This window comes from Neovison vison, chromosome 4, assembly GCF_020171115.1.
Source record: "Neovison vison isolate M4711 chromosome 4, ASM_NN_V1, whole genome shotgun sequence".
NCBI classification, from domain to species: domain Eukaryota; kingdom Metazoa; phylum Chordata; class Mammalia; order Carnivora; family Mustelidae; genus Neogale; species Neogale vison.
This window is the reverse complement of record NC_058094.1, coordinates 159541714-159564183: the sequence shown is the minus strand read 5'-3', so window position 1 is coordinate 159564183 and position 22470 is coordinate 159541714. Positions and strand designations below refer to the sequence as shown.

The window sequence follows — 22470 nt, the reverse complement described above, 5'->3', positions numbered from 1 at the left end:
TGAGATCATGACCTGAGCCGAAGGCAGTGACTTAACTCACTGAGACACCCAGGTGCCCCGTTCTTATACAATTTTTAAAAGATGACAGTCAAGTACAGGTCAAAGCTCTCAAGAAAGAGTGATCACTGTTACCAGCTCCATGAAAGTACACAAAAGCACTGTTTCTGCCTTAGCTTTCTGAACTTCTGACTGCCAGCACTGGCTTATCTGTTTTTATTTTTATTTTAAAAGAGAGAACACACAAGCAAGCATGGGGAGAAGGGACAGGGAGAAAGGAAGAGAGAGAGAATCTTTTTTTTTTCTAAAGATTTTATTTATTTATTTGACAGAGAAATCACAAGTAGGCAGAGAGGCAGGCAGAGAGAGAGGAGGAAACAGGCTTCCTGCTGAGCAGAGAGCCCGATGCGGAGCTCGATCCCAGGACCCTGGGATCATGGCCTGAGCCGAAGGCAGAGGCTTTAACCCACTGAGCCATTCAGGCGCCCCAGAGAGAGAGAGAGAGAGAGAGAAAGAATCTTAAGCAGGCTCTCTACCCAGTGCAAAGACCCATGTGAGGTCTCCAAGATCCTGATCTGAGCTGAAATCGAGAGTCAGATGCTTAACCGACTGAGCCACACAGGTGCCCCTATCTGTTATTATTTAAACAACTACATAAGAAAAAACTGACCTCAAATGTTTCCAGTATGTAATCTTATAACATTAACACTATTTAAAATTTTTTTTAAAAAGCGGTTACCATGTATATTAAAAATAGGCTCACCAGGTAAGAATTTGTAAAATTACAAAGTACCTAGTATATTAGAAAGTCATTACCATGTTTTATGTTTAAAATATGAACCACTATACCAAAATGTAGTGGTTTCTAATTTATAGTCAAATATAATATATTATAAAATTATGATATTTAAGTGTATTTTAAAGACTTCCGCTCTTCATATCTGAGTAGTATTTACCATAGCAAATAGATTTTAGAACTACTAACTAAAGATTTTTATGGTCACTCTATGTCAATTTCCAAAATATCTAGTATGTGATTATTCTTGTTTTATTTAATAGGATGTATTAAATATCATTTACAACTATTATTTGGGGATAAGATGAATACACATTTATGACTTGTAATGGATAATGAGCATACATTTTAAATTACAAAATATTTCCTAAAATATCTGTACATTGTTACCTCAACAAAGATAAAACTTTATATTTTCACTTTGACTGGCAAAACAGTATTTTCCTTTAAATGCAGATAACTAATATATATTGATTTTTTTACCTATAAAAAAACCATAACCATAAAGACCCAATTTATATATAACTACTCTCCTGAATTTATAGTCACAGCCTATATTTTTAAAGCATATCAATTGTTTCTACATATGTAGATATATAACTTTTTTCTGTACATTATAAATTGGTTGCCTGATAAATACTTGAAATCTCAAAAAAAGTTCGAAGTTCTCACTAAATGGACAGGAGTGTTGTTTGTTTTTTCTCCTTTTTCAAATTTACTGTACAAACACAACAAGGCCATTTAGCATTTACAACAAAATGTTTGATTTAGTTAAAAAATTAAGTTTTTGCTTCTAATGTTCTAATTCTTGGTAAGATCTAAAGCAACCTTAAAGTGCATTTAAACATTTACCATAAAACCACAAGAAATAACTTCAGTTTTACAAAACAAAACTAAAAAGTTAGAAGAATCAAATACAGTAAAGCTAGTGAAACAAATTTCATTTAATATAGCAAATGGCACTCCTACTTTGCTGGAATAAGAGATTCCCTTCAAATGTCCATCTAAATATATATTAAAATGTCATATTCAGCCTTTCTGAATAAGTTAAACTCATTACATTAAAAGTAAGTCTAAAGCATCAATAAATATTCTGTCACTTTAATATAAAAGTTTCAGGAGAGGTAACAAAACTCTTCTGAAAATCATCTGGCCTATTAAATATTAGCTAGTGTATTACAATAAAAGCCATGAAAGTCATAAAAAGTGCTGAATAACTTGTAGTTATATTGAATAACTTGTAGTGAATCATTCACAACATACTTACATGTTAAACAAGCCTGAAATACTAACTATGCTAAATACTCTTTTTTTTCATGCTAAATACTCTTAATAATGTTTGTAAAATACATTTCACATAAAGAAAACAGTATTAAAAGTCCAGTCCTCACTGGACTAGTAGGCATATTAAAGATTAAATTCCTTATAAGTTAACAAGAAAATTAAAATCAGAATCCATATTTTCTTTTTCCCTGTCTGGAACTACAGCCAATATACCATATGATTGTAAACATTTCCTAACTGGCTCAATGGACTTAGCTGTTTTAAGTATCACAATGCTCATTCCCTCAAATATAATCTTTCCAATTTTTACTCGGGATTGGCATCATCAACATATAAAAGCAAGATTCTTAAGGACAAGCAGGATCTTTTTAAACAGCTTGCCTGCCATGGAAAACTGTAATACTATCTCACTCTGCTTTCTGGAATCAAAAACATAGCCAAGTTGAGGCTCTCAGACCAAATTTAGCTCTTCAATATATCAGGATAAATGAGTATTAACACATGAAACAGTAACAAAACTAGATTCTACCCCATAAATGTCTCTAAGGACATTTAAAGTTCATTTCTCATTATACAGGTCTTTTTTTAACTAAATGCATAAAAAACTGAAAGTATAAGAAATCAATTTTTTTATACTTACTGAATAAGGAGGGGTAGGCAGTGAAATTTTAGAAATAAGCTTTAATATGTGCCCATTTCTTTTATGAATAAAATGAAAAATAGAAGTATTAATAATGACAGAGTTATTTTCATCCAAATGTTCACAGAGAGGAAAAGGATGTGGTAAAGGCACACGAGATTCAACCTCATAAATGTCTTCATCTTGTTCTTCCAACCATGAGCCATTGAGTTTGACAGTTGCCAAATAAGTACGGTAAGAATCCATGCTAGTAGATGCAGCTGCCAAATTTCTTCACTTGCTTTAACAGTTTTCCACTACATTAAAAAGTTCTTTTTAGTTTATCAAGATACACCACAGAATTATGAAAATTTCTTTTTAGTACTATCAAATAAGCATTAATTCATATAAATGAACAAAAGAAAAAATGCACAAATCTATTTTAAAAAACCTATATTTCCACCAGTACTCATCAAAAAAAAAAAAAAAAGGAACAAAACAAAGACAACAAAAAAGCAGAAAAACACCTTTTTACCTAGAATAATGAAATCTTTAAAGAATGGAAGAATGAAAATATAAATATCTAATTAGCCATGCCATAAAACTGCTTTCGGTATCAAATGTATCTGTGGAAATAAAAAAGCTTTCCAAAAAGAATCTGGCAGGGAAAGTCAAGTTTGAAATCTCCATAGCAGCAGTCTTGAGAAATGTAGTTGCAACATTATTTCCCTTGTTCTTGCTGCTTCACTCAATTCAAAAGTAAAAGCTCTTCTGAACTGAGCTATTCAAACAGCCTCGCAGGCTGAGCCAAAGGATTCTAGTCAGTGTTCCCTGAGGAAAAGGTCAGAACAGAGGGTGTGGTTTCTTGTCTTTACCTATAGGTACTGACAGGTGGAATGTGAATTAATACGCCCACAAAAAAGCTTGCCTAACAGGATCCAAGTTCCACGTCAGAGCTTTGAAAAGGGTAGACAAGTTTATAATGTTTCTAAGATAAGCTAGTATTTTTCCATCCTATTAAATAATTGTTTTAATGTGAAAATGTGAAATCAACTAGGTTTGAGTCCACATTACCAAATAGTTCTTAAAGTATATCTAATCATAATTATTTCTGGAAGACTTAGTATTTCCTTTTGATATTTCCTTAAATAATACTCATCTTTTGAGCAGTCATTAGAACTAAATACAGATAGTTCAGTTATAACCTTTTTCCACATTGATTTGTTTTCAGAGTGAATGTTAAGGAGGAAAAAAACCCCACTCTTTTAAAAAGCTGCATTATACAGAATATGTTTGGAACTTATACCACTTAAGGTATCCTTAAGTTGCCGATAATTGTCTTCTGGTAGCTCCAGAAATGCTGGCAACAATGAATAAACTAGACACTCAGAATTTTAAAAGATGAACAACTTACTTTTTAACATCAAAAGATCTTTAATAGTGAGAGCTGTTTCAAATAAATGAAAGAGCTTTCATTGTAGTGCCTTTTTTCTGTCCAGTAACTAAATATCCTAAACCCATAAAACTAAAACCTTTTATCTACTATGGAAAAACCCATACTAAAGTCAGTGGGTGATTACCAACAAAAATTCATTTTATAGCCACTTTCACTACACAAAATCGTTTAAAGGAGTCAACACTCAAAGCCTTCATAGCAGGCTAATAATTAGGGAAGAGAAAATGAGATTTTCTACAGAAATCCCAGAATCTACAGGTAGATGCCTTGGGTAGGGGTGGAGCAAGGGACAGCTGCCTATTAAAATTCTCGATCAGGCAATGATAAATTTCTGTTTATTATGCTTATATGAGCCCACCAGTTAGTCTGTGAATAAGTCTGAATATCTGTACAAAATGGAGGCCTAACCCCACACTGGTTCAGCTAAATATTTTTTTTCTGGATCTTTACCAGATACAAAATGATCTATATCCTAGCTAATCGGCTTTATGAAATGAGAGGATCCACGCTAACCATATCATGTAGTTCTCAAAATACTCTTTCCTGGCTCCTTCTGGAAATTAGTTTATTTGGATAATCCAGTATCCAATTTCTCTTATTTGAAGAAAAAAAGATTCGGAGAATAAGAAGTATCTCTTTATAAATAGAAACATTCAGGTCAAGGTAAGAATTAACTACTTCTTTGTAGTAGAAAAAACCCAGGGAGGAGAAAAAGACTCAAAAAAGTAGTAGATTAAGATGATTTAGAATGAGGCAAACAGCTCTCTAACAAAAGCATATTAACTGATGGTATATTATATTAATTCATGTTCAAAAAGGTGGCCCTTAATTAAAATAATCCAAATTATAATTTTTTCCCATTTTTGAAAGCATTTAAAACTCATTTCCATCCATGTAAAGCCAAAACCTCTAAGAGTAGGGTATATTCCCTTCTAACTAGGAACATGACTTAAGTCAAGGTTAAAGAAACTAACCCTAAAAAAACAAAACAAAACAAAAAAACAACAAAACCCAGTTAAAATTAGGGAGGGGAAGAAGGACTCAGAATAGCAATAAAGGTGATTTAAGATAGGGGCAAATAGCTCCCTTAGTAAGAGTATATTAATTGATGGTATATTAATTGAGGTTCAGACAGATTACTCTGCATTAGAATAATTCAAATTGTATTCTATTTTTTTTAAATTTTAGAAAGCACATAAAAACTTTTTATAATCAAAAGCAGTTAAAGCAGGGCACCTGGGTGGCTCAGTGGGTTAAAGCCTCTGCTTTCAGCTCAGGTCGTGATCCCAGAATCCTGGATCGAGCCCCACATCGGGCTCTCTGTTCCTCAGAGAGCCTGCTTTCTCCTCTCTCTCCCTGTCTGCTTCTCTTGCCTACTTGTAATCTCTGTCAAATAAATAAACAAAATCTTTTTTTTTTTTTTAAAAAGGGCAGTTAAAGCAAAATGACTTCAATTTTTAAGAAGATACCCTTTTAATTATTCAGACTAAGTCATTATTCCCACGTTCCAGATAATCAGGATTTTAGTGCACATATGTAGACTATTAATTTGGGGTATAGAGCTATGTTTCCCAAACTAAATAGTTTTACTTTAATCTTTAATCGTATAGCATCAAGATACTTAACCTTTTCTCCCCATAAACATTTCTCTCAAACTGTGAAACACTTCTCTTTTGGATATTGTTCCTCTCTTTTGGATATTGATATGTTCACTTGTTTCTGTAAATTACTTAAATATAGAGGTGCTGAATACTGGATGCAGTACTCTGACAGAGCCCTGACAGAACCCTGACCTAATAATATACATTATTATATATAATAAGCACTATGGGGGAAATCCTAATGGAAAAATACCTTTCAACATTTGGATTACAGTTACGCTTAAAACTTAACAATGACAAAATCTTAAATTACTGTTTCATCCTCAGGAAAGTCTCCCTTTATAAGAAAATATGGAAACACACAGCTTAGGTTTCATTATTCTCAAAAATGACAATAAACTCATTAAGAGTTGTCTATAACAATCATTATTCTGTGGGAATAAGTTCCCCATTAATTTCTTCCAAGGCCTAAAGGTATCTCTTGATAGTACCTGTGAATTCTGGAAAACTTTAGTTACTGAAAGACTACTCCCATGGAACAGACTGAATTCTTTTTCTAATTCAGGAATCAAGAATCTGAAACCATACTCTCAAAGATAGCTTTTCTGCAGAATCACAAAGAGACTACTGAATACAGATTACGTTAAAGAGGTTACCTTTCTAAGGGCTTGCAGAGAGTCTCTAAGCACTTTTCCTCATATCATAAGGAAAGTTCTCCCAACCAAGAGGAAACTGCAATAGGCTTAATATAAGCCTGATTTTTATGGTAGCCTGTCTGGGCAAATGATAAATAAAATTCATCATAATACGTGTATAATTACATGGTTTGGGACACACTTTAGGGCAAATCACTTGTCAAATCAAATACATTAAGTAAAATACTTCTTTAATAGATATAATCATATCAGCCTATAAAATAGATAATCTGGTACATGGTAAAGAAAATGCTCACTAGTTCTTTTATTGAAGCAGGATGTATCTGTAGAACTTAAAAGCAAACTAAACCTTAAAACAAAGTACAAGTCCTAATCATACATCCTCTACTAAAATCACAAAACATAAATCTACATTAAAAAAGAAAAACCTTGAATATTTCACAATATTTACTTAGACTATGAAGACCTCAATGAAACTCCTCCTCCATCCCAAACATAAGCCCACATAAGCCCACAATAACCCACAATAATCTCTTTCTCCAATCTTAAACAAGGGAAGGTCTTTCTGATCCAAATGCCACACCTTCTACCTGTGTTCTGGATTCCATCCTAACCCACTCCAGGGGCCTGGCCTCCAGAAAGCCCATCCATTTTGACCCACAATCTTCAGTTTCCCCACTGTTACTCCATGTACTCCATTCCAGCCTTTAAAAAAAAAAAAAAAAAAAAAAAGAACACCTTCCTGTTCTCAAGCTAGCATTCTGTTTTCTTCACAGCTAGTAGCTGCTGTCTCTAGTTCTCCAACTCTCTGAATTTTGAATTCTCCTTTACCAATTCTATGACACTATTCTCATCAAAATCACAGATGGCATTCACATTAAAATATCCAATGGACACTAATCTTCAGCAGCTACGATTTTCCATAGTAACTGACAATTTTTGGAAAATCACTCCTTATCTGGTTTTCCTGGCACTATTCTCTTGATTTTCCTCTTCTCATTCTCATTATCCTCTGTAGACGTACCTATCTTTCTTCTCTTTGAAATGTGAGCATTCTACCCACACAAAAAATAGCTCTGTATACACTCTAAAGATGATGGCTTCAAATGTCTTAAAGGAATAACAACTTCCAATATAGTTCTACCAAAACTCTACATTCTAGTGAATATTTTTACTTGAGGTTGCCTCTATGCATTTCAAACTCATATTGTCTATAACTTAACTCATCACTCACTTCTTTTTCATCCCCTATCTCAATAAACAAACTACACCAACAACTCGCTCAACCAAGGATTTATGCTTGGTTTCCTTCCCTCTTCCTAATCCCCTGTATCTGATGAGTCATACCAATTTCTATCAAATTCAGCTTCCTTAAAGTTTTAAAATCACTTCCTTTGTGATGTCTATCATTTTTTATCAGGAATATTCTAAGTATCTCTTGTTTCCCTAAATTCAGTCTCTCTCCTCACAACCTTCCTGTCCATCCACTTATCACAGTGCTGCCAAAGGAATCTAAAGCACAAATTTGGTATTATTTTCTCATCAAAAATATTTCAATGACTCTCCACACTTTATAGCATAAAGTTAACACTCCTTAGCTTAGCTTACATGGGACTTTGACATGTGACCACTAATTATTCCTCTACTCTATCAGCTTCCCACCTTCCATCTTCGATGTGTATAACATGAAACTATCCCCTGTCCTCATACACATCATGCTGGTTTACACTCATGTGCTATGCCTTTTGCCACAGATTTTCTCCTTGACCTACCTACCTAGTGTCTACTTGGCTTTTAAGTCTTTACTTCCTTTCCTCTCATTTTTCTCTTGAATTACAATTTCATCCCCATTACTTCATCAAACTGCTCTTATAAGGTTACCAGGAACACCCCAGACTTCAAAATCTATTCCTTAGCCTGTGGATAACATGAGCAATCAGCAGTAATTGATAATGTGGTGCACTCATTTGCAAAGGGCAGAAAAAGTAGCAAAGAGCAGACTCTGAAGCCACACTGCCTGGGTATGAATTCTAATTCCACTACATAACTTGTGTATCTGGGCAAGTAACTTCTCTAACTGGTTTTGGTGCTTCTGCCCTAGACTCCCCCACCCCCTTAGTTTATTTTTGACAGGGTGGTCAAAAATGATCCTTTTGAAAAATGTAAGTTAGATTAGTTACTCAAAAATCTCTAATGATCCTAATCTGGAAACAATCTGTATGTCCTCTAAATAGATAAACTGTGGTATATCCATACAATAAAATAATTCGGGTGGCTCAGTGGGTTAAGCCGCTGCCTTCGGCTCGGGTCATGATCTCAGGGTCCTGGGATCGAGTCCCGCGTCGGGCTCTCTGCTCAGCAGGGAGCCTGCTTCCTCCTCTCTCTCTCTGCCTGCCTCTCTGCCTGCTTGTGATCTCTCTCTCTCTCTGTGTCAAATAAATAAATAAATAAATCTTAAAAAAAAAAATTCTCAGCTATAAAAAGGAACCACATTTTAATGTATGCAACAACACTGACGAATCTTACATGAACTTTAGGACAATGAAGCCAGATCCCAAAGACTATATAATGTGTCATTTCACTTACAACAGTCTGGTAAAAGCTGAATTATAAGGATGGAGGATGGAAAGCAACCAGTGGTTGCCAATGGCAGAAGGTAGAAGAAGGGCTGACTACAAAAGACAGCAGCAGGGTATCTTGGGGGATAGAACAATTTTATGTCATGTTTGTGGTGGTAGATACACAATCTATGCATCTGTCACAACCAAAAGATCTACCCATACAAAGAGTGAAACTTACCATTTGTGAATTTTTAGAAAATGGGCAAACTCAAAATGGAATAAAAACTGTAACAAATGATAGTAACTGTATTAAAAGTGAATAACAAAATCACACTGAAGAAGTGAGAGAGAAGAGTTAACCTAACATACTCTGAAAAACAGTACTGTTGACTGTATAAGGCTAAAGACAAAAAGTACTACACATTAATACTGTACTCTAATAAATCTGTTCTTCACAGGATATAGGCTTGCAACTGTGAAGTCATTTTATGGGTATATATGGCTAAACAAGTAAAAATATGCAAATAATGAGAGCCTGATTTCTCACTGATGGAGAACAAAGTTACAAAGGAAACGGGTGAAGGGTAGAATGAATGCTGTGGTATTGGATTAGAATTAGATGGAACATATGAACTGATATTTTTACAATAAATACTCAGAGATACACAAATAAATACTATATGTATTTATATATACCCCGTACAGTTTCAAACTACTAAGAGGACCTACAAGTCATTACACTTTAGTAACAATGATCTTGGTTTCCAAACATAATTATCTAGTAAGAAGACCCTAATTTCCTCAGAAGAGTGGGAGATTCTAAGACTGGGACAGGAATAACATAAGATGGGTCTGGAGCCTTTGAGAGTGCAAATGCTCAAAAAAGCAAGCACTTCCAAAAAGGCACAAGAACCGGGACGCCTGGGTGGCTCAGTTGGTTAAGCAGCTGCCTTCGGCTCAGGTCATGATCCCAGCGTCCTGGGATCGAGTCCCACATCGGGCTCCTTGCTCCACAGGGAGCCTGCTTCTCCCTCTGACTCTGTCTGCCACTCTGCCTGTGCTCGCTCTGGCTCTCTCTCTCTGACAAATAAATAAATAAAATCTTTAAAAAAAAAAAAAAAGGGCACAAGAACCTCCTGAAAAAGTTCTCAACACCAACGCTGAACAAAACAAATTACTGTAGTATTGGATTATAACTCATTGAAAAAAAATAAATAGCTACAAGTCTGTATGGATCCTGATTATAAAAGTGAGTGAAGAAATAGCACTTCCAGAATAATTATAATAGATGGAAGATGAGGAAAATAGAAAATCATCATCACAATACCATGGTAATAATCGTATGGGTAAGATCTACCAATGAATGATAAAATTAGTGGGTGAAAGTTTAAGGAGAAACAAGATATTTGCATAATCTCAAAGTACCTCCTTCAAGATATTTATTAATTATAATGGGAAAAATAGTAATATTACAGTAGAGAAATACAGCAGATACCACAAGAAATCAAGATTAACATTACCAGTAATAAGATACATGGACATCATGTGCCCTCTGATGATACACTGAGAAGGGCACATCACTTTTGTGGTACTCTTAAAAAAATGCATAAGCTTTGTGTAATCATGAAAAAATACCAGACAAACCTGAATGGTGGGACATTCTATAAAATAAGTAGCCAGTCCTTTTCAAGTGACAAAGACAGACTCAGGTACTAACTTTAGAATAGGTAAGAGCTAACAAAGACATGACAACCAAATGCAACGTGGGACCATGGAAAACGAAAAGGACCTTAGTGGGGAAAAAATGGTTAAATCAAAACAATCTATACTTCAGTTTATAGAATTGTACCAGTTTTATTTTATAAGTTCTGATAATTATAATACAATTATGTGAGATGTTAACATGAGGTGAAGTCGAGTGAAACTCTTCATACTATTTTGTAACTTTTCTCTAAGTCTAAGATTATTTCAAAATAAAAAGTTAGAAAGTTGTACACAACCGCTCCATACCTCAATAGGAATTAAATCCCAAGTTCCATGTGATCTGGTTTTCAGATACCATTTCACTTCATCTCTCATTTTCCTCACTCTCCTTGCTGTAGTCACACTGGCCTCTTTTGTCAGCCACACAAAAAACAAGCACAAGACCACCTCAGGGCCTTCATACTTCTTAGTCCTTTGCCTAAAACATTCTTCCCCTACTTACTTACATGGCTGTCTCTCCTAATCTTCCTCAAGAAATATGCTTGAATATTATATCAGACAGGTCTCCCTCAATTTTCCTATACAACATGTCCTCTTCCCCCATTATGCTCTATCTCCCCCTATTTTATTTTTCTTCCCAGCAGATATCACCACCTGACATACTGTATGCTTATGTATTGTTGCTCTCTACCACTGAATAAGAGCTTTATAAGAGCAAGGATTTCATCTATTTTGTTCAATGCTGTGCTTCTGGAATATAAAATATTAACTATTATGTAGTAGGGCTCAATAAATATGATGAATGAATGATTCATCCCAAGGATCAAGTCTTCCAATAAACTTTACTTGGGCCCATGTGACTCCAAAGTATGAGACACTACTCTCCTTCCTAGTCTCAGGGTATGCTGTAGAGAGCTACTCGGCAAAACTTATCTGTCACCGCAAGGACAAATAGACCACAGCAGTGTCTTTCAGTTCTATTTTAGAATTTTTTTGTAACAAGTGAAAAAAAATTAAGGTAAAAGAGAACTATCCCATTATGAAGAACCAAATAATGACACATTAAAATGAAAATGGAATACAAGTTATTTCACAAAGTGATTACACATTACTTTGTAACAATCTAATGAACTGTTAAAAATATTTATCATGTTCAAGATAACTTTATTAATGAGAATATTCTGAAGCAGTCAATGGCTTTAAACATCTGTCCATGGAAGAGCAGTAGGTGAAATAAATTTGGGTTAAAAGAAGATTTTTACAAAGTTCCTATTCTCATTACTTTAAGAATACAATTCACCTAAGAAAGATCTGATTTTTATACCAAATGGCAACAACCACTTTAACCTTTTCTCTAACATATTAGTAGAACACTTCAAAGTTCAGCTAGAATAATGTGAAGATGTAGTAATAATTTCTAGATCAATGGTCTCAAACTTCAGTGTATATCAGAATCATCTAAAGAACCTGCAGAAACACAGGTTGCTGGGCTCCATCATTCAGTAGGTCTGGGGTGGGAAGTGAGGATTTAAATTTACAAGTCCTCAATGATGCTGATGCTGCTGGTTTAGACACTGCAGTCTGAAAACTGCTCAGTGCTCTCGGCAAAGTTTTTGTGACCTGTTCATTAATACTTAAAACAATACAGTAAAAGCTAAAAAACATATTGCTGTACTAGTATTTAACAAATTGAGAATAATTTCGAAAATGCCATGGTCAAGCTCCTGTTGTATCTCACAACCTGGTCACACAAGTGGACGTGATGAGGTGTGATCCTGGCCTGGGAAAATTAGTGTTTCAGATGGATTCCACATGCTTGTCTGTTGGCAGCATTAATGGATTATGGGGGAAGTTTCTCCACAGTAGTCTATAGGAACAAGTCTAACCATGGATCATTTCTTATTTATTTACCATTTTCCATGGTGCTTGTCAGAAGAAAAATATTATACGGTTGACTCTTTAACAATGCAGAGATTGGGGCGCTGACCCCATGCACAGTCAAAAATCCACAGAACTTTTGACTCTCTGAAAACTCAACAACTAATAGCCTACTGTTGACCAGAAGTCTGGTGACCTAAACAATCGATTAACACTATTTTGCTCATTATATTACACATTATATACTGTATTCTTACAATAAAGTAAGCTAGGAAAAAGAAAATGGCATTAAGAAAATCATAAAGAGGGGCGCCTGGGTAGCTCAGTGGGTTAAAGCCTCTGCCTTCAGCTCGGGTCATGATCTCAGGGTCCTGGGATCGAGCCCCACATCGGGCTTTCTGCTCAGCAGGGAGCCTGCTTCCCCCCTTCTCTCTCTCTGCCTGCTTCTCTGCCTACTTGTGATCTGTCTGTCAAATAAATAAATAAAATCTTAAAAAAAAAAAAAGGAAATCATAAAGAGAAAATGCGTTTATAGTACTGTATTGTATATATTGAAAAACATCTGCATATAAATGGAGCTGCACACTTTAGCTTTATGTTCAAAGGTCAACTATACCGCATTAACTCGACTGTCCATAATTTACAGTGGTATCAAGTAGCAGCAAGAGTATTAACAGTGTTCAAGATCCAGCTCAAAAGTATTGAACAGTGCTAAGAATGGAAAAGTATTACTAGTTTTTTCACAGTAAGAAAGAGTATAAATCACAGAAACTAAATACTAATGTAGCTGATATAAGCAAAAGAAAAAAAAAGGCAGGATTATGTTGAGACTCCATATAGAATTATTTAAACTCCTTTCACAGAATAAAAGGGATAATTATGATGCATATGCATTCAAACTTTAAAAGAGCTGAAAAGCAACAGCTGAAAATGTCTGAATTGGCTCAGCTAACTCAGTAGAGTAGCATACTGTTAAAGTGGCATATATGCAAGCATTCTAAAAGAAAGCCAATCCAGGGCTTATGTTAATTAGAAAAGTAAAGACTTAGGGGCACCTGGGTGGCTCAGTGGGTTAAGCCTCTGCCTTCGGCTTGGGTCGTGGTCTCAGGGTCCTGTGATTGAGCCCCATGTCAGGCTCTCTGCTCAGCGGAGAGCCTGCTTCCCCCTCTCTCTCTGCCTGCCTCTCTGCCTGCTTGTGATCTCTCTTTTTGTCAAATAAATAAAATCTTAAAAAAAAAAAATACTTTAAAAAAAACAGCAAATCTTAGTCAAAAATATATGTTTTCTTATAATAGCTATGGAATTTCATATTATGACATAGCATTCATAGTTTAAATATTTGAGCTTTAGTAGTCTACCTGAGGCTGAAGAAAAATACGGTAAACATTAAAATTCTTTGATCCAAGAGTATTAATGTCTTAAATTAATAAATCAAATGAAGCTGGTTGTTATTGCTGCCTTCTTCCTATCAGCACTTAGGATGTTGGCAATGAAAAGTACCTCACTGTGGTTTTAGCAAGAGATGAAACCACTATGGTTATTTGTATAGTTATCCTTTCTACTGTGTATTAGTAAATACACAAAGATGCGAGTTTTTAAAAATACTGTACTTCTTTTAGTTCTTTGTGATGCTCAAGGAAATCTTTAAGTAACTGAAGCAAAAGGCTTTCAATCATTTTGTACCTGCTGTAAAAGAAAGCTCTGGAAAAACAAGAATTGCCCAAAGACAGCAATTTATCTATGAAAACATTTCTGATACCTATTTAACTGAATATGAATACCTTAGAGTTTGCCTACTCAATCAAGGTACAATTCAGAAAATCAACAGCAGATGTATTATGATACATTCTGTGGGCCAAATAGTGAATTCTCATCACAAAGTATGGTAATGTGCTCTTAAAAAGATACAGTCCAAATTCCAGCACAGAAGAAAATTTAAACTGTCTCCCTAGAAGGAAGAGTCAACCTGACCCTACAAGGAAGAATAGGACTTCCCTATAAGGAATAATGAGAAAACTCTCATTGTCTGAAGACTACCCAGAAGACAAAATTTTGCTGGTAATATACGCTGTTTTGGTAATGCCTTCTTTGTTAAATACCAAAAGCAAGTTGCCAAGAGAAAAAAAAATGGATTGATAATGTAAGACTGATGAATCACTGAACTCTACATCTGAAACTAATAATATACTATATGTTAATAAACTGAATTTAAATTAAAAAATAAAAATTTTTTAAAAATAAAATAAATCTTAAAAAAAAAAGATATTGAAACATTAGCCTAATAGTAGGTGGTTAACAAGTGATTTTAAGGGTCACTAATTAAGGACTCAATCACTAACTTAACCTGAAGGTTAAGAGAGGACTCAATCACTAACTTAACCTGAAAATAAATAAATTTGGCATTAAAACATGAAATATACAATGATATTTGTCAAATATGGTAAATCCAATAATCACCGCTATTGCAGAAACATTCTGTAACAGAATAATTTTTTAGAGGAAAAAAAGTAACATCAGTGAAAGCCAGACATTAGAAATAACAAGACAACAAAGACACTCTTTCAACTTCTCAACTTCTGTCTGTAATACACATGGATTTAGGATACTGTGAATAAGATATCAATGAAAATGTTAATAATATGGGACCTGTAACTGATGACAATGGAATACTCATTTGATCTACATAACAGCTATGACTCTACAGTTGTTTTAAACATTTTTAAAATAATTAAGTGAATTTTCTTTATTTTAAAGCAACAATTTTTTCAATTCCACATATAGTAACTTGAGACAATTACCATACATAGTGTAAAAATGTTAGAGACAGACAAAATTGCATTGTAAGTTATAAATGGTTATATCCCTTTAAAATTTCTATAAAAACAGTACTTCAATGTAGAAACTGTCCCTCATCTAAATGCCTACCGAGAGAGTAAAGTGAGATAAGCTATTAACATTCATGAAAAGGATGTGAAAATTATGTGAAGGACTGTAGGTCTGATTTGTATCATATTATAATACCAGTGTGTTAGGACATACTAGAGCATACAGTTTAAGAGATTCCTTATATTATTCCTTCAAATAAATAATATACATTATAATGGAATATTTCATTATTGATAAAGTTAAAATCTCTTGATATAAAAAAAAGTAATGTGTAAGAATTTAGAATATTTTAAAATTAAAACAACACTGAATTTTAGAACCTGAAAAGTCCACCAAGACATTAAATTAACACTTATCACCTGAAAAGAAACCTGCTGATATCAATATCAGTTGTGACAAATACAACTATTTATTAAAGAGGAATGTAACTAACTTCCTGTGAGAAAACACTTAGTTGTTCACTGGCTTAAAAGAAAACCTGCAAATGTAGTACAGATTAGTAACATAAAGAGGTTACCTGACTACTAGTTTCACTTATAGCTTCCAGGAGTTTCTCAACTGCTGCTTGTAGTCGAGAGCTAATACCCAGCATAAGTTCTTCATTTTCAGGGTCTATTTCAGTTCCAGCAAAACCACTCCTCACAAGCCGTTCTGAGAGATCTGTCCCTTCTTCAGTTACTTTTGTCCACATACTATTATCATTTCTTGGCATATCACTTCCAGAATAAGAGGATATAGACTCATCTGTAACTGAAATAATAGAATTTTTATTTAATTCATAAATCAATTATAATTAATAATTAGAGTAAAAAAAGTTACAAAATAAAATCAAGTTAAAAGCTGAAGTCAATGAACTACGAGGTCTTTTTTAAAGGCTTTTTAATAACAACATTGCAATAAAACAAATAGGCAATACTATTGTAATTGTAAGAGAATGTAATACTCTTTGATAACCAAGCAGGTAGAAGAATGAGAAGGATAATGCTTTGCTAAGAAGGCTTTGCAGAAATTAATACTTGGGTTATTCAGTATTTTTTATTTGACAAAAAACTTTTTAAGATTTACTTATTTATTTTAGAAAGAGAGCAAGAGTGCATGCACATGCACACAAAGGAGGAAGGGGCAAAGGGAGAGAAAGATGGAGAAAATCTCAAGCAGACTCCCTGCTGAGCACAGGGCCCTATGCAGGACTCAATCTCAAGACCCCGAGATCATGACCCAAACCAAAATCAAGAGTCGGTCACCCAACTGGGACACCTAGGCACCCTTCTGTGATAAAAACTTTTAAAACAACTTTTAACGCTATTTACTAAGTGCCCACCATGCAGGATTTACTAAGTAGTGGAGACACATAGGTGGTGAGATCTGATTCCTATCCTCAAGGACTATATGATGACATAAATGATATATGAAAAGAAAAACACTATGCAATGGGATATTCCAGGAATAAGGATCTGTCTAGAACAGATCATAATTTTTTTGAGTTATTTTATGTATTTGAGAGAGAGCACAAGCGAGCAAGCAGTGGGAAGGACAGAGGGGGAGAGAAAGAATCCTTAGACAGACTCCCTTCTGAGCATGGAGCCCAACACCGGGCTTGATCCCAGGATCTCATGATCATGACCTGAGCCAAAACCAAGAGCAGAGTTGGGTGCTTAACGGACTGAGCCACCCCAGCGCCCCATAGGTCCTCTGATTTCTGAGCACTGTACTGGATAGCAACACAAGCTCAGGGTAGACAGTAAAAGGGACGAAGATCATTTTGCAGCCTGAAACTTTTCTAAGAGCTATAGTACAAAGAGGGTAATAGACTGAGGAGCAGTTCTAATTTAACAATGAATGTGTATGTATCCACACTGATTTTTTACTTAAGCAAAACTGAGTTTATATGAGCAGAGAATAAACTTTGAAGTGTTTTCTCTAACTGAAATAAAAGGTTATTCATTGCTGTCATGGAATACAGTTATTTGTCTGTGGCAGCACAGTACAGCCCAATAGTGAAATATCCTGATGTGGAATTACCTATTCTTTTATTACATACAATGTGTATTTCTTATCAGTAACTTACCATAAAATTAATAAATTAACATCAAACTTTAATTTCTAAAGTACTCAGAATACTTTAGACAAGTTCTACAAATGCAGAAAAGTCCAATATTCACTAAGTACCTCCTCTGTACAAGTCACTGGCTAAAGAATCGAAAACTGCATTCTAGGAAGTGATTTTAAATGTCTGCTATTACACAGTTTATCTACGTTCTTAATGTAACAGCTAATACAATTTTCACTTTGTATTTTTATTCTCAAAACTTAAAAACAAACAGCAACCAGACCAATATTTCCTTGTATTATTCCACGTATTCAAAACTGAATGTCTTGGTAATACGGATTAATACTTTACAAAAGTATTCATGAGTTCAAAATGATCTTGGAATTCAAAATGAATTCACATAAAGTATAGTACAATGTATATTACAAAGTTACTAAACAAAATGAAGGTAGTCTAGGAAATAATATTTTTGAAGCTGTGGAAGAAATATCAATAGTTTATAATTGGTGTTTAAAACTAAAAATATATGTTATATAGCATCTTTAAGGAATTAAATGCATTCTAGTGACCTTTTCTAATAAATACAGATAATGTGACAAATCTGAGTAAAGAGAGAGAATAGTCTGACACAATGGAGAGCTAAGGCTTAATGGAGCAAAAGTATATGGAGGAGTTAGGATAGGGTGAGAGGAGGGCAAAAAAGGTAGTTGGAAAGGAGGTATCCAAGTTGTGAATGGTTTTAACTTCATAGGAATCTTGGGATTTTGCTATAAATATTGGGGTAGTAAGTAATTTTTTGAACAGGAAGATAGCAAATCTACAAATCAGGAAACAAACTGCAGTAATACACAAAACAGGCTGAAGAAGACAGGTTAGAAGACTATTTCAATCAGGGCACAGGGATGGCTCAGTTGGTTAAGCATCTGACTTCACCTTGGGTCATGATCCCAGGGTCCTCGGATGGAGCCCCACATCTGGCTTCCTGCTCAGCAGGAAGTCTGCTTCTGCTTCTCCCTCTGTCTGCACGCTTGCTCTCTCTCTCAAATAAATAAATAAATCTTAAAAAAAAAAAAAAAAAGGAAGAAAACTATTCCAATCACCTAGATGAGAAGTGTTGAAAGGTAGGGGGCTGGGCACAGGTCGGAGAAGACTAAATGGATAAGATAAGGGAGAAAGAAAGTAGTAAAAGATGGGGTTCAAGTACAGATCATTTTTAGGTCATTAGACCTAAGAGTCATTAAGAGAACTATTTTAAAAATCAGGAGAAAATATATAGAGTAGGCATGAAAAATGAAGATGGAAGTGTTAATGGGCTAGGTAGAGAAGATGAGTCAACTTTTGGAAATACGGGTCTGCAGAGCTTTAGAAGTCATTTGTATTAAGGTTAAGAGTTGAAATTCTGGAAGTGGATACATTTATTTCATAAGCAGTAAACAACTGCTTTCCTGTTTCAGGAGAGAAGGAGGACAAACATAATATAATAAGCTAACAAGAGAACCTGTGTGAAAGAAAGTCACAGAAAGAAGATGCTCCAGGAGACAAGAAGAAAACATTTCAAAAAAGGAAGAGATGTCAGTAATGTTATTTGTTTAGACACACAGGACAAGGACTGAGAAGATGCTATTAGATTTGACAACTGGGAGGTCACCGTCATCCTGATAGAGAATAGCTGTGGTAATGCAGGTGGATAAAAGTAGGAATTGGTCTAATCTCTCATTGAGTTTGTCAAGGTTTACCTTGATTGGGGAGCAAAGTTAAGAAGAACCAAGGCACCCCCCCCCACACACACTGTGAAGACATAAATATGCTTTGAAGAAAGAGAAGAAATCAATGGTGAGAAAAAAAATTAAAGTTATTATGTACTGAACAGGAACAAATCTCAAGCACAAACTACAAAAGACATAAAACAAAATGGATAAGCCACTAAAAATTATTTTTTCAAATGCTAAAGAAAAATACATATTAAAATATCTAGAAAAGGTGAAGATGTCAACTAGCTTAATGTATCTTATTTGTAACATTTTGAAGATTTACACAAAAATAATGCGAATTATGTTCCTCATTATGTTCCAGTGAGGAAAGAGAACTTTCGTTGTTATTGTTTATTTCGACGAAATAAAAGAATGAGAAAAGACATCAAGGTTACACTGTATTTATAATAACTAGTCTTTGGGAGAAAAATCAGAGAAAAACAAATGGCAGGGCAATTTCATAAAATGCTGATAGAAATCTCAGAATTGCCAGTTTGGTGAAGTGACTCATGACTTCAGATTGGTGAACCACTCAGATCTGTGTCTTAAACACAGCAGATGATGGGTTATTCAAAAGTCCTTTAGTCATTTACTTTACAGATTTATACCATGTTCATTCCTTATCTTCCCAGATTAAGCAGGGTAGGTGATCTGATAGAGCCTCCCCTACCCCAGTGGCCTTCTGAAGGTCTCTAGAGCTCCAACTGAAAACTACTGACTCTACTTTGCCTCTTTATACCTGACAGGTGAGCAAACTGAACTGGAGCCCTGGGAGACTGAGAGATTTGCCCAGGGCTGCAGAGAGCTAGAGTAAGATTCAAGGGCCTTCTGATAATAACCCAGCATTCTTTCTATCACATCACACTACTCCAAAAGGAAGCTGCAGCAGATGAGATTCAGTGCCTGGTCACCTGGGAAAATGAGGAGTGCCTAAATGAGATGAAGTGGTCAAGGAGGACCTCTCTGAGGAAGCATCATTAAAGAGTATTCTAGGAAATAACTACTGTTGGCTAGAGACATTTGGCCTTTATCCTAGAAACAATAGGAATATTTAAGATACGCAGTCATCGAGGAGACTGGTAGCCTGGGCTGAAGGTCCAGACAGTTTCCCAGGAGGTATTCAAATACTTTAGTTTCCCCTGAAAGTGGAAGGCATGCTCACGTCAATGGTTAAGTACTCATGTTACCTTCCTTTACGATTTAAAAAATGTATTAACTTTATTGATTTTCCTTTTGCAAAAGTAACAGAGGTGAGCATTCTTCCACTGAGCCATCACAGTTCAGGCCTCAAAGAACTTTTCTTTCAACATATTCTAAGGGAACTTACTGTTATGAACTACTTTAATATTCATTCACATTCAACTGATTTCACATTGGCTCGAAATCTCCCTTTAATTTCATAAACTAGGTTACTCTTATGAGGAAGCACACATTAGCATATCAATTATTTACTTTTTTAGAGAGTTAACAAGTCCATACATGTGTAAAATCTAAACAAGTTTGGACTTGAAAGCTGAAAACAGATCACAAGTGCTATTACCTACAATAAAAAGTCATACATAAAAAGTGAAAAGCAAATGTTGTTTCATAATCAGAGTAAGACTGAACTTTTTCAGTCATATTAAATGAGACATGAAAGAAATATTTCACAAGTTCCTTTGAGTTTTTACAGTAAGACTCCATGAAAAATATGAAGGAACATAAAAAAAAATCTTACAAAGGGAACAGTGTCAATTTTTTTAAGCCAATATATTCTTCTAAGTTTATCAGAAAATTCAGTTTTAAATGATAAATTCTATTAATCCAATATTTTCCTCCAGATGCAAAATGTACCTCTAAATGTCCCCAAATGACATTAGTAGTCATCCTAACTAGTTTGATAAACACTTTTACAGTAAGACCAAAAAAGTGTTACCTAATTCTTTTCTATACATTAAGATCTATATGTAGAAATAAAATAGCCCTTCATTGAGTGCTTAATAGAGAGTGAATTTGAAAAAAATACTTCTACAAAGTTTGAATGAATTTGAAAGAAAGTTAAAAAATTCAGTATTATTTCAGCTTATTTTATTAAGAGTTTTTTTTAAAAAAATTTTAAGATTTATTTATTCATTTTAGCGGGAGAGAGAGTGACAGCATGAGTGAGAAGGGGAGAGGGAGAGAGAAACTCGAGATTCCATGCTGAGGGTGGAGCTTGATGCAGGGCTTGATATATGACCACAACCTGAGCCCAAACCCAAAGTCAGAGGTTCAACCAACTCTGCCACCCAGGTGCCCCAAGAGGTTTTTAAAATTATCTTTGTACTCAACTGATGGAGTTTTCTCTGCACTTGGAAACAGGCTCTGGCCAGCTTGTAATTAGGTAAACTTTCTGTAAGTGGGATAATTTCTTCTCATTTCTCCATATGAAACTTAAACAGAATACTCTCAAAAATTGCAAATATTGGCATTTTTAGAAGGTTGGCCTCTAACTGGGGAGAAATGCTTGGGTGTGGAATGGTAGTAAAGTATGGACCTGATCTGCTGATCCAAGAGTCCAGACCCTATCTTTCCCCATCTGACAAAAACTTTCTCACCTTTTGATTGTCTGATTCCCTCATCAATAAGGAATTAAAAAACAAGAGGGTAGATGTCAGTAGCATGAAGTAAGACATTCGAAGAGGAGCCCAGCCCACACGGCTGGAAGAAGGGAGAATTAGGAAGAGAGCTATGTCATGTTAGGACCTAACCTTTGGATCCACACACATTGTCATACTTCAAAAACACTTTTCCGAGAGGAAGAAAGGAGCTAACAGAGGACAGTCTAAAGATCAAGTCTTCGGTTTCTTATCAAAACTTCCTTCTAAACATCTCAACAGAAATGTGAAAGTGATGCTTGATTCTTAAAAGCTCTTTATTACTCATCTTATAGGGTGGTTTCAGGATGTTCCCACTATCTCATGGCTATTGATAAGAGTCCTGAGAAGTGATCTGGAATTTTTCTTTTATGGTGGAGAAATTAAATAGTCTCTGGTTTATATAACAAAGTAGTTAAATCTGGGCATCTAAAACAACTCCAAGATAACATTGCAAATGCTATACAATAATGGTGTTTTGAGAATACTGGCTCCCAAGTACTTGTGTCTGAAGACTTTTTTGTTGGAAAAAACTTTAATATTATCTTTTCTGTATTTTCAACACATAGCAAAACTGCCTTGAATTCAGAAAGATTTACTGAGCATAATTTATGGT

General features: G+C 34.8%; 1 protein-coding gene across 9 annotated transcripts in view; it reads right to left on the bottom strand.

Moving 5' to 3' along the window:
• Nucleotides 1-22470, bottom strand: part of AKAP9 (A-kinase anchoring protein 9) — a 186765-nt gene that overhangs the window by 79434 nt on the left and 84861 nt on the right. For 8 of the 9 annotated variants that reach the window (XM_044245996.1, XM_044246000.1, XM_044245998.1 and 5 more), the window contains one exon: nt 15956-16188. In XM_044245996.1, the coding sequence (XP_044101931.1) occupies nt 15956-16188 (233 nt within the window). Of the gene's footprint in view, nt 1-2717; nt 2979-15955; nt 16189-22470 lie in introns of those variants that run through there. The other variant, XM_044246003.1, reaches the window with a different exon arrangement.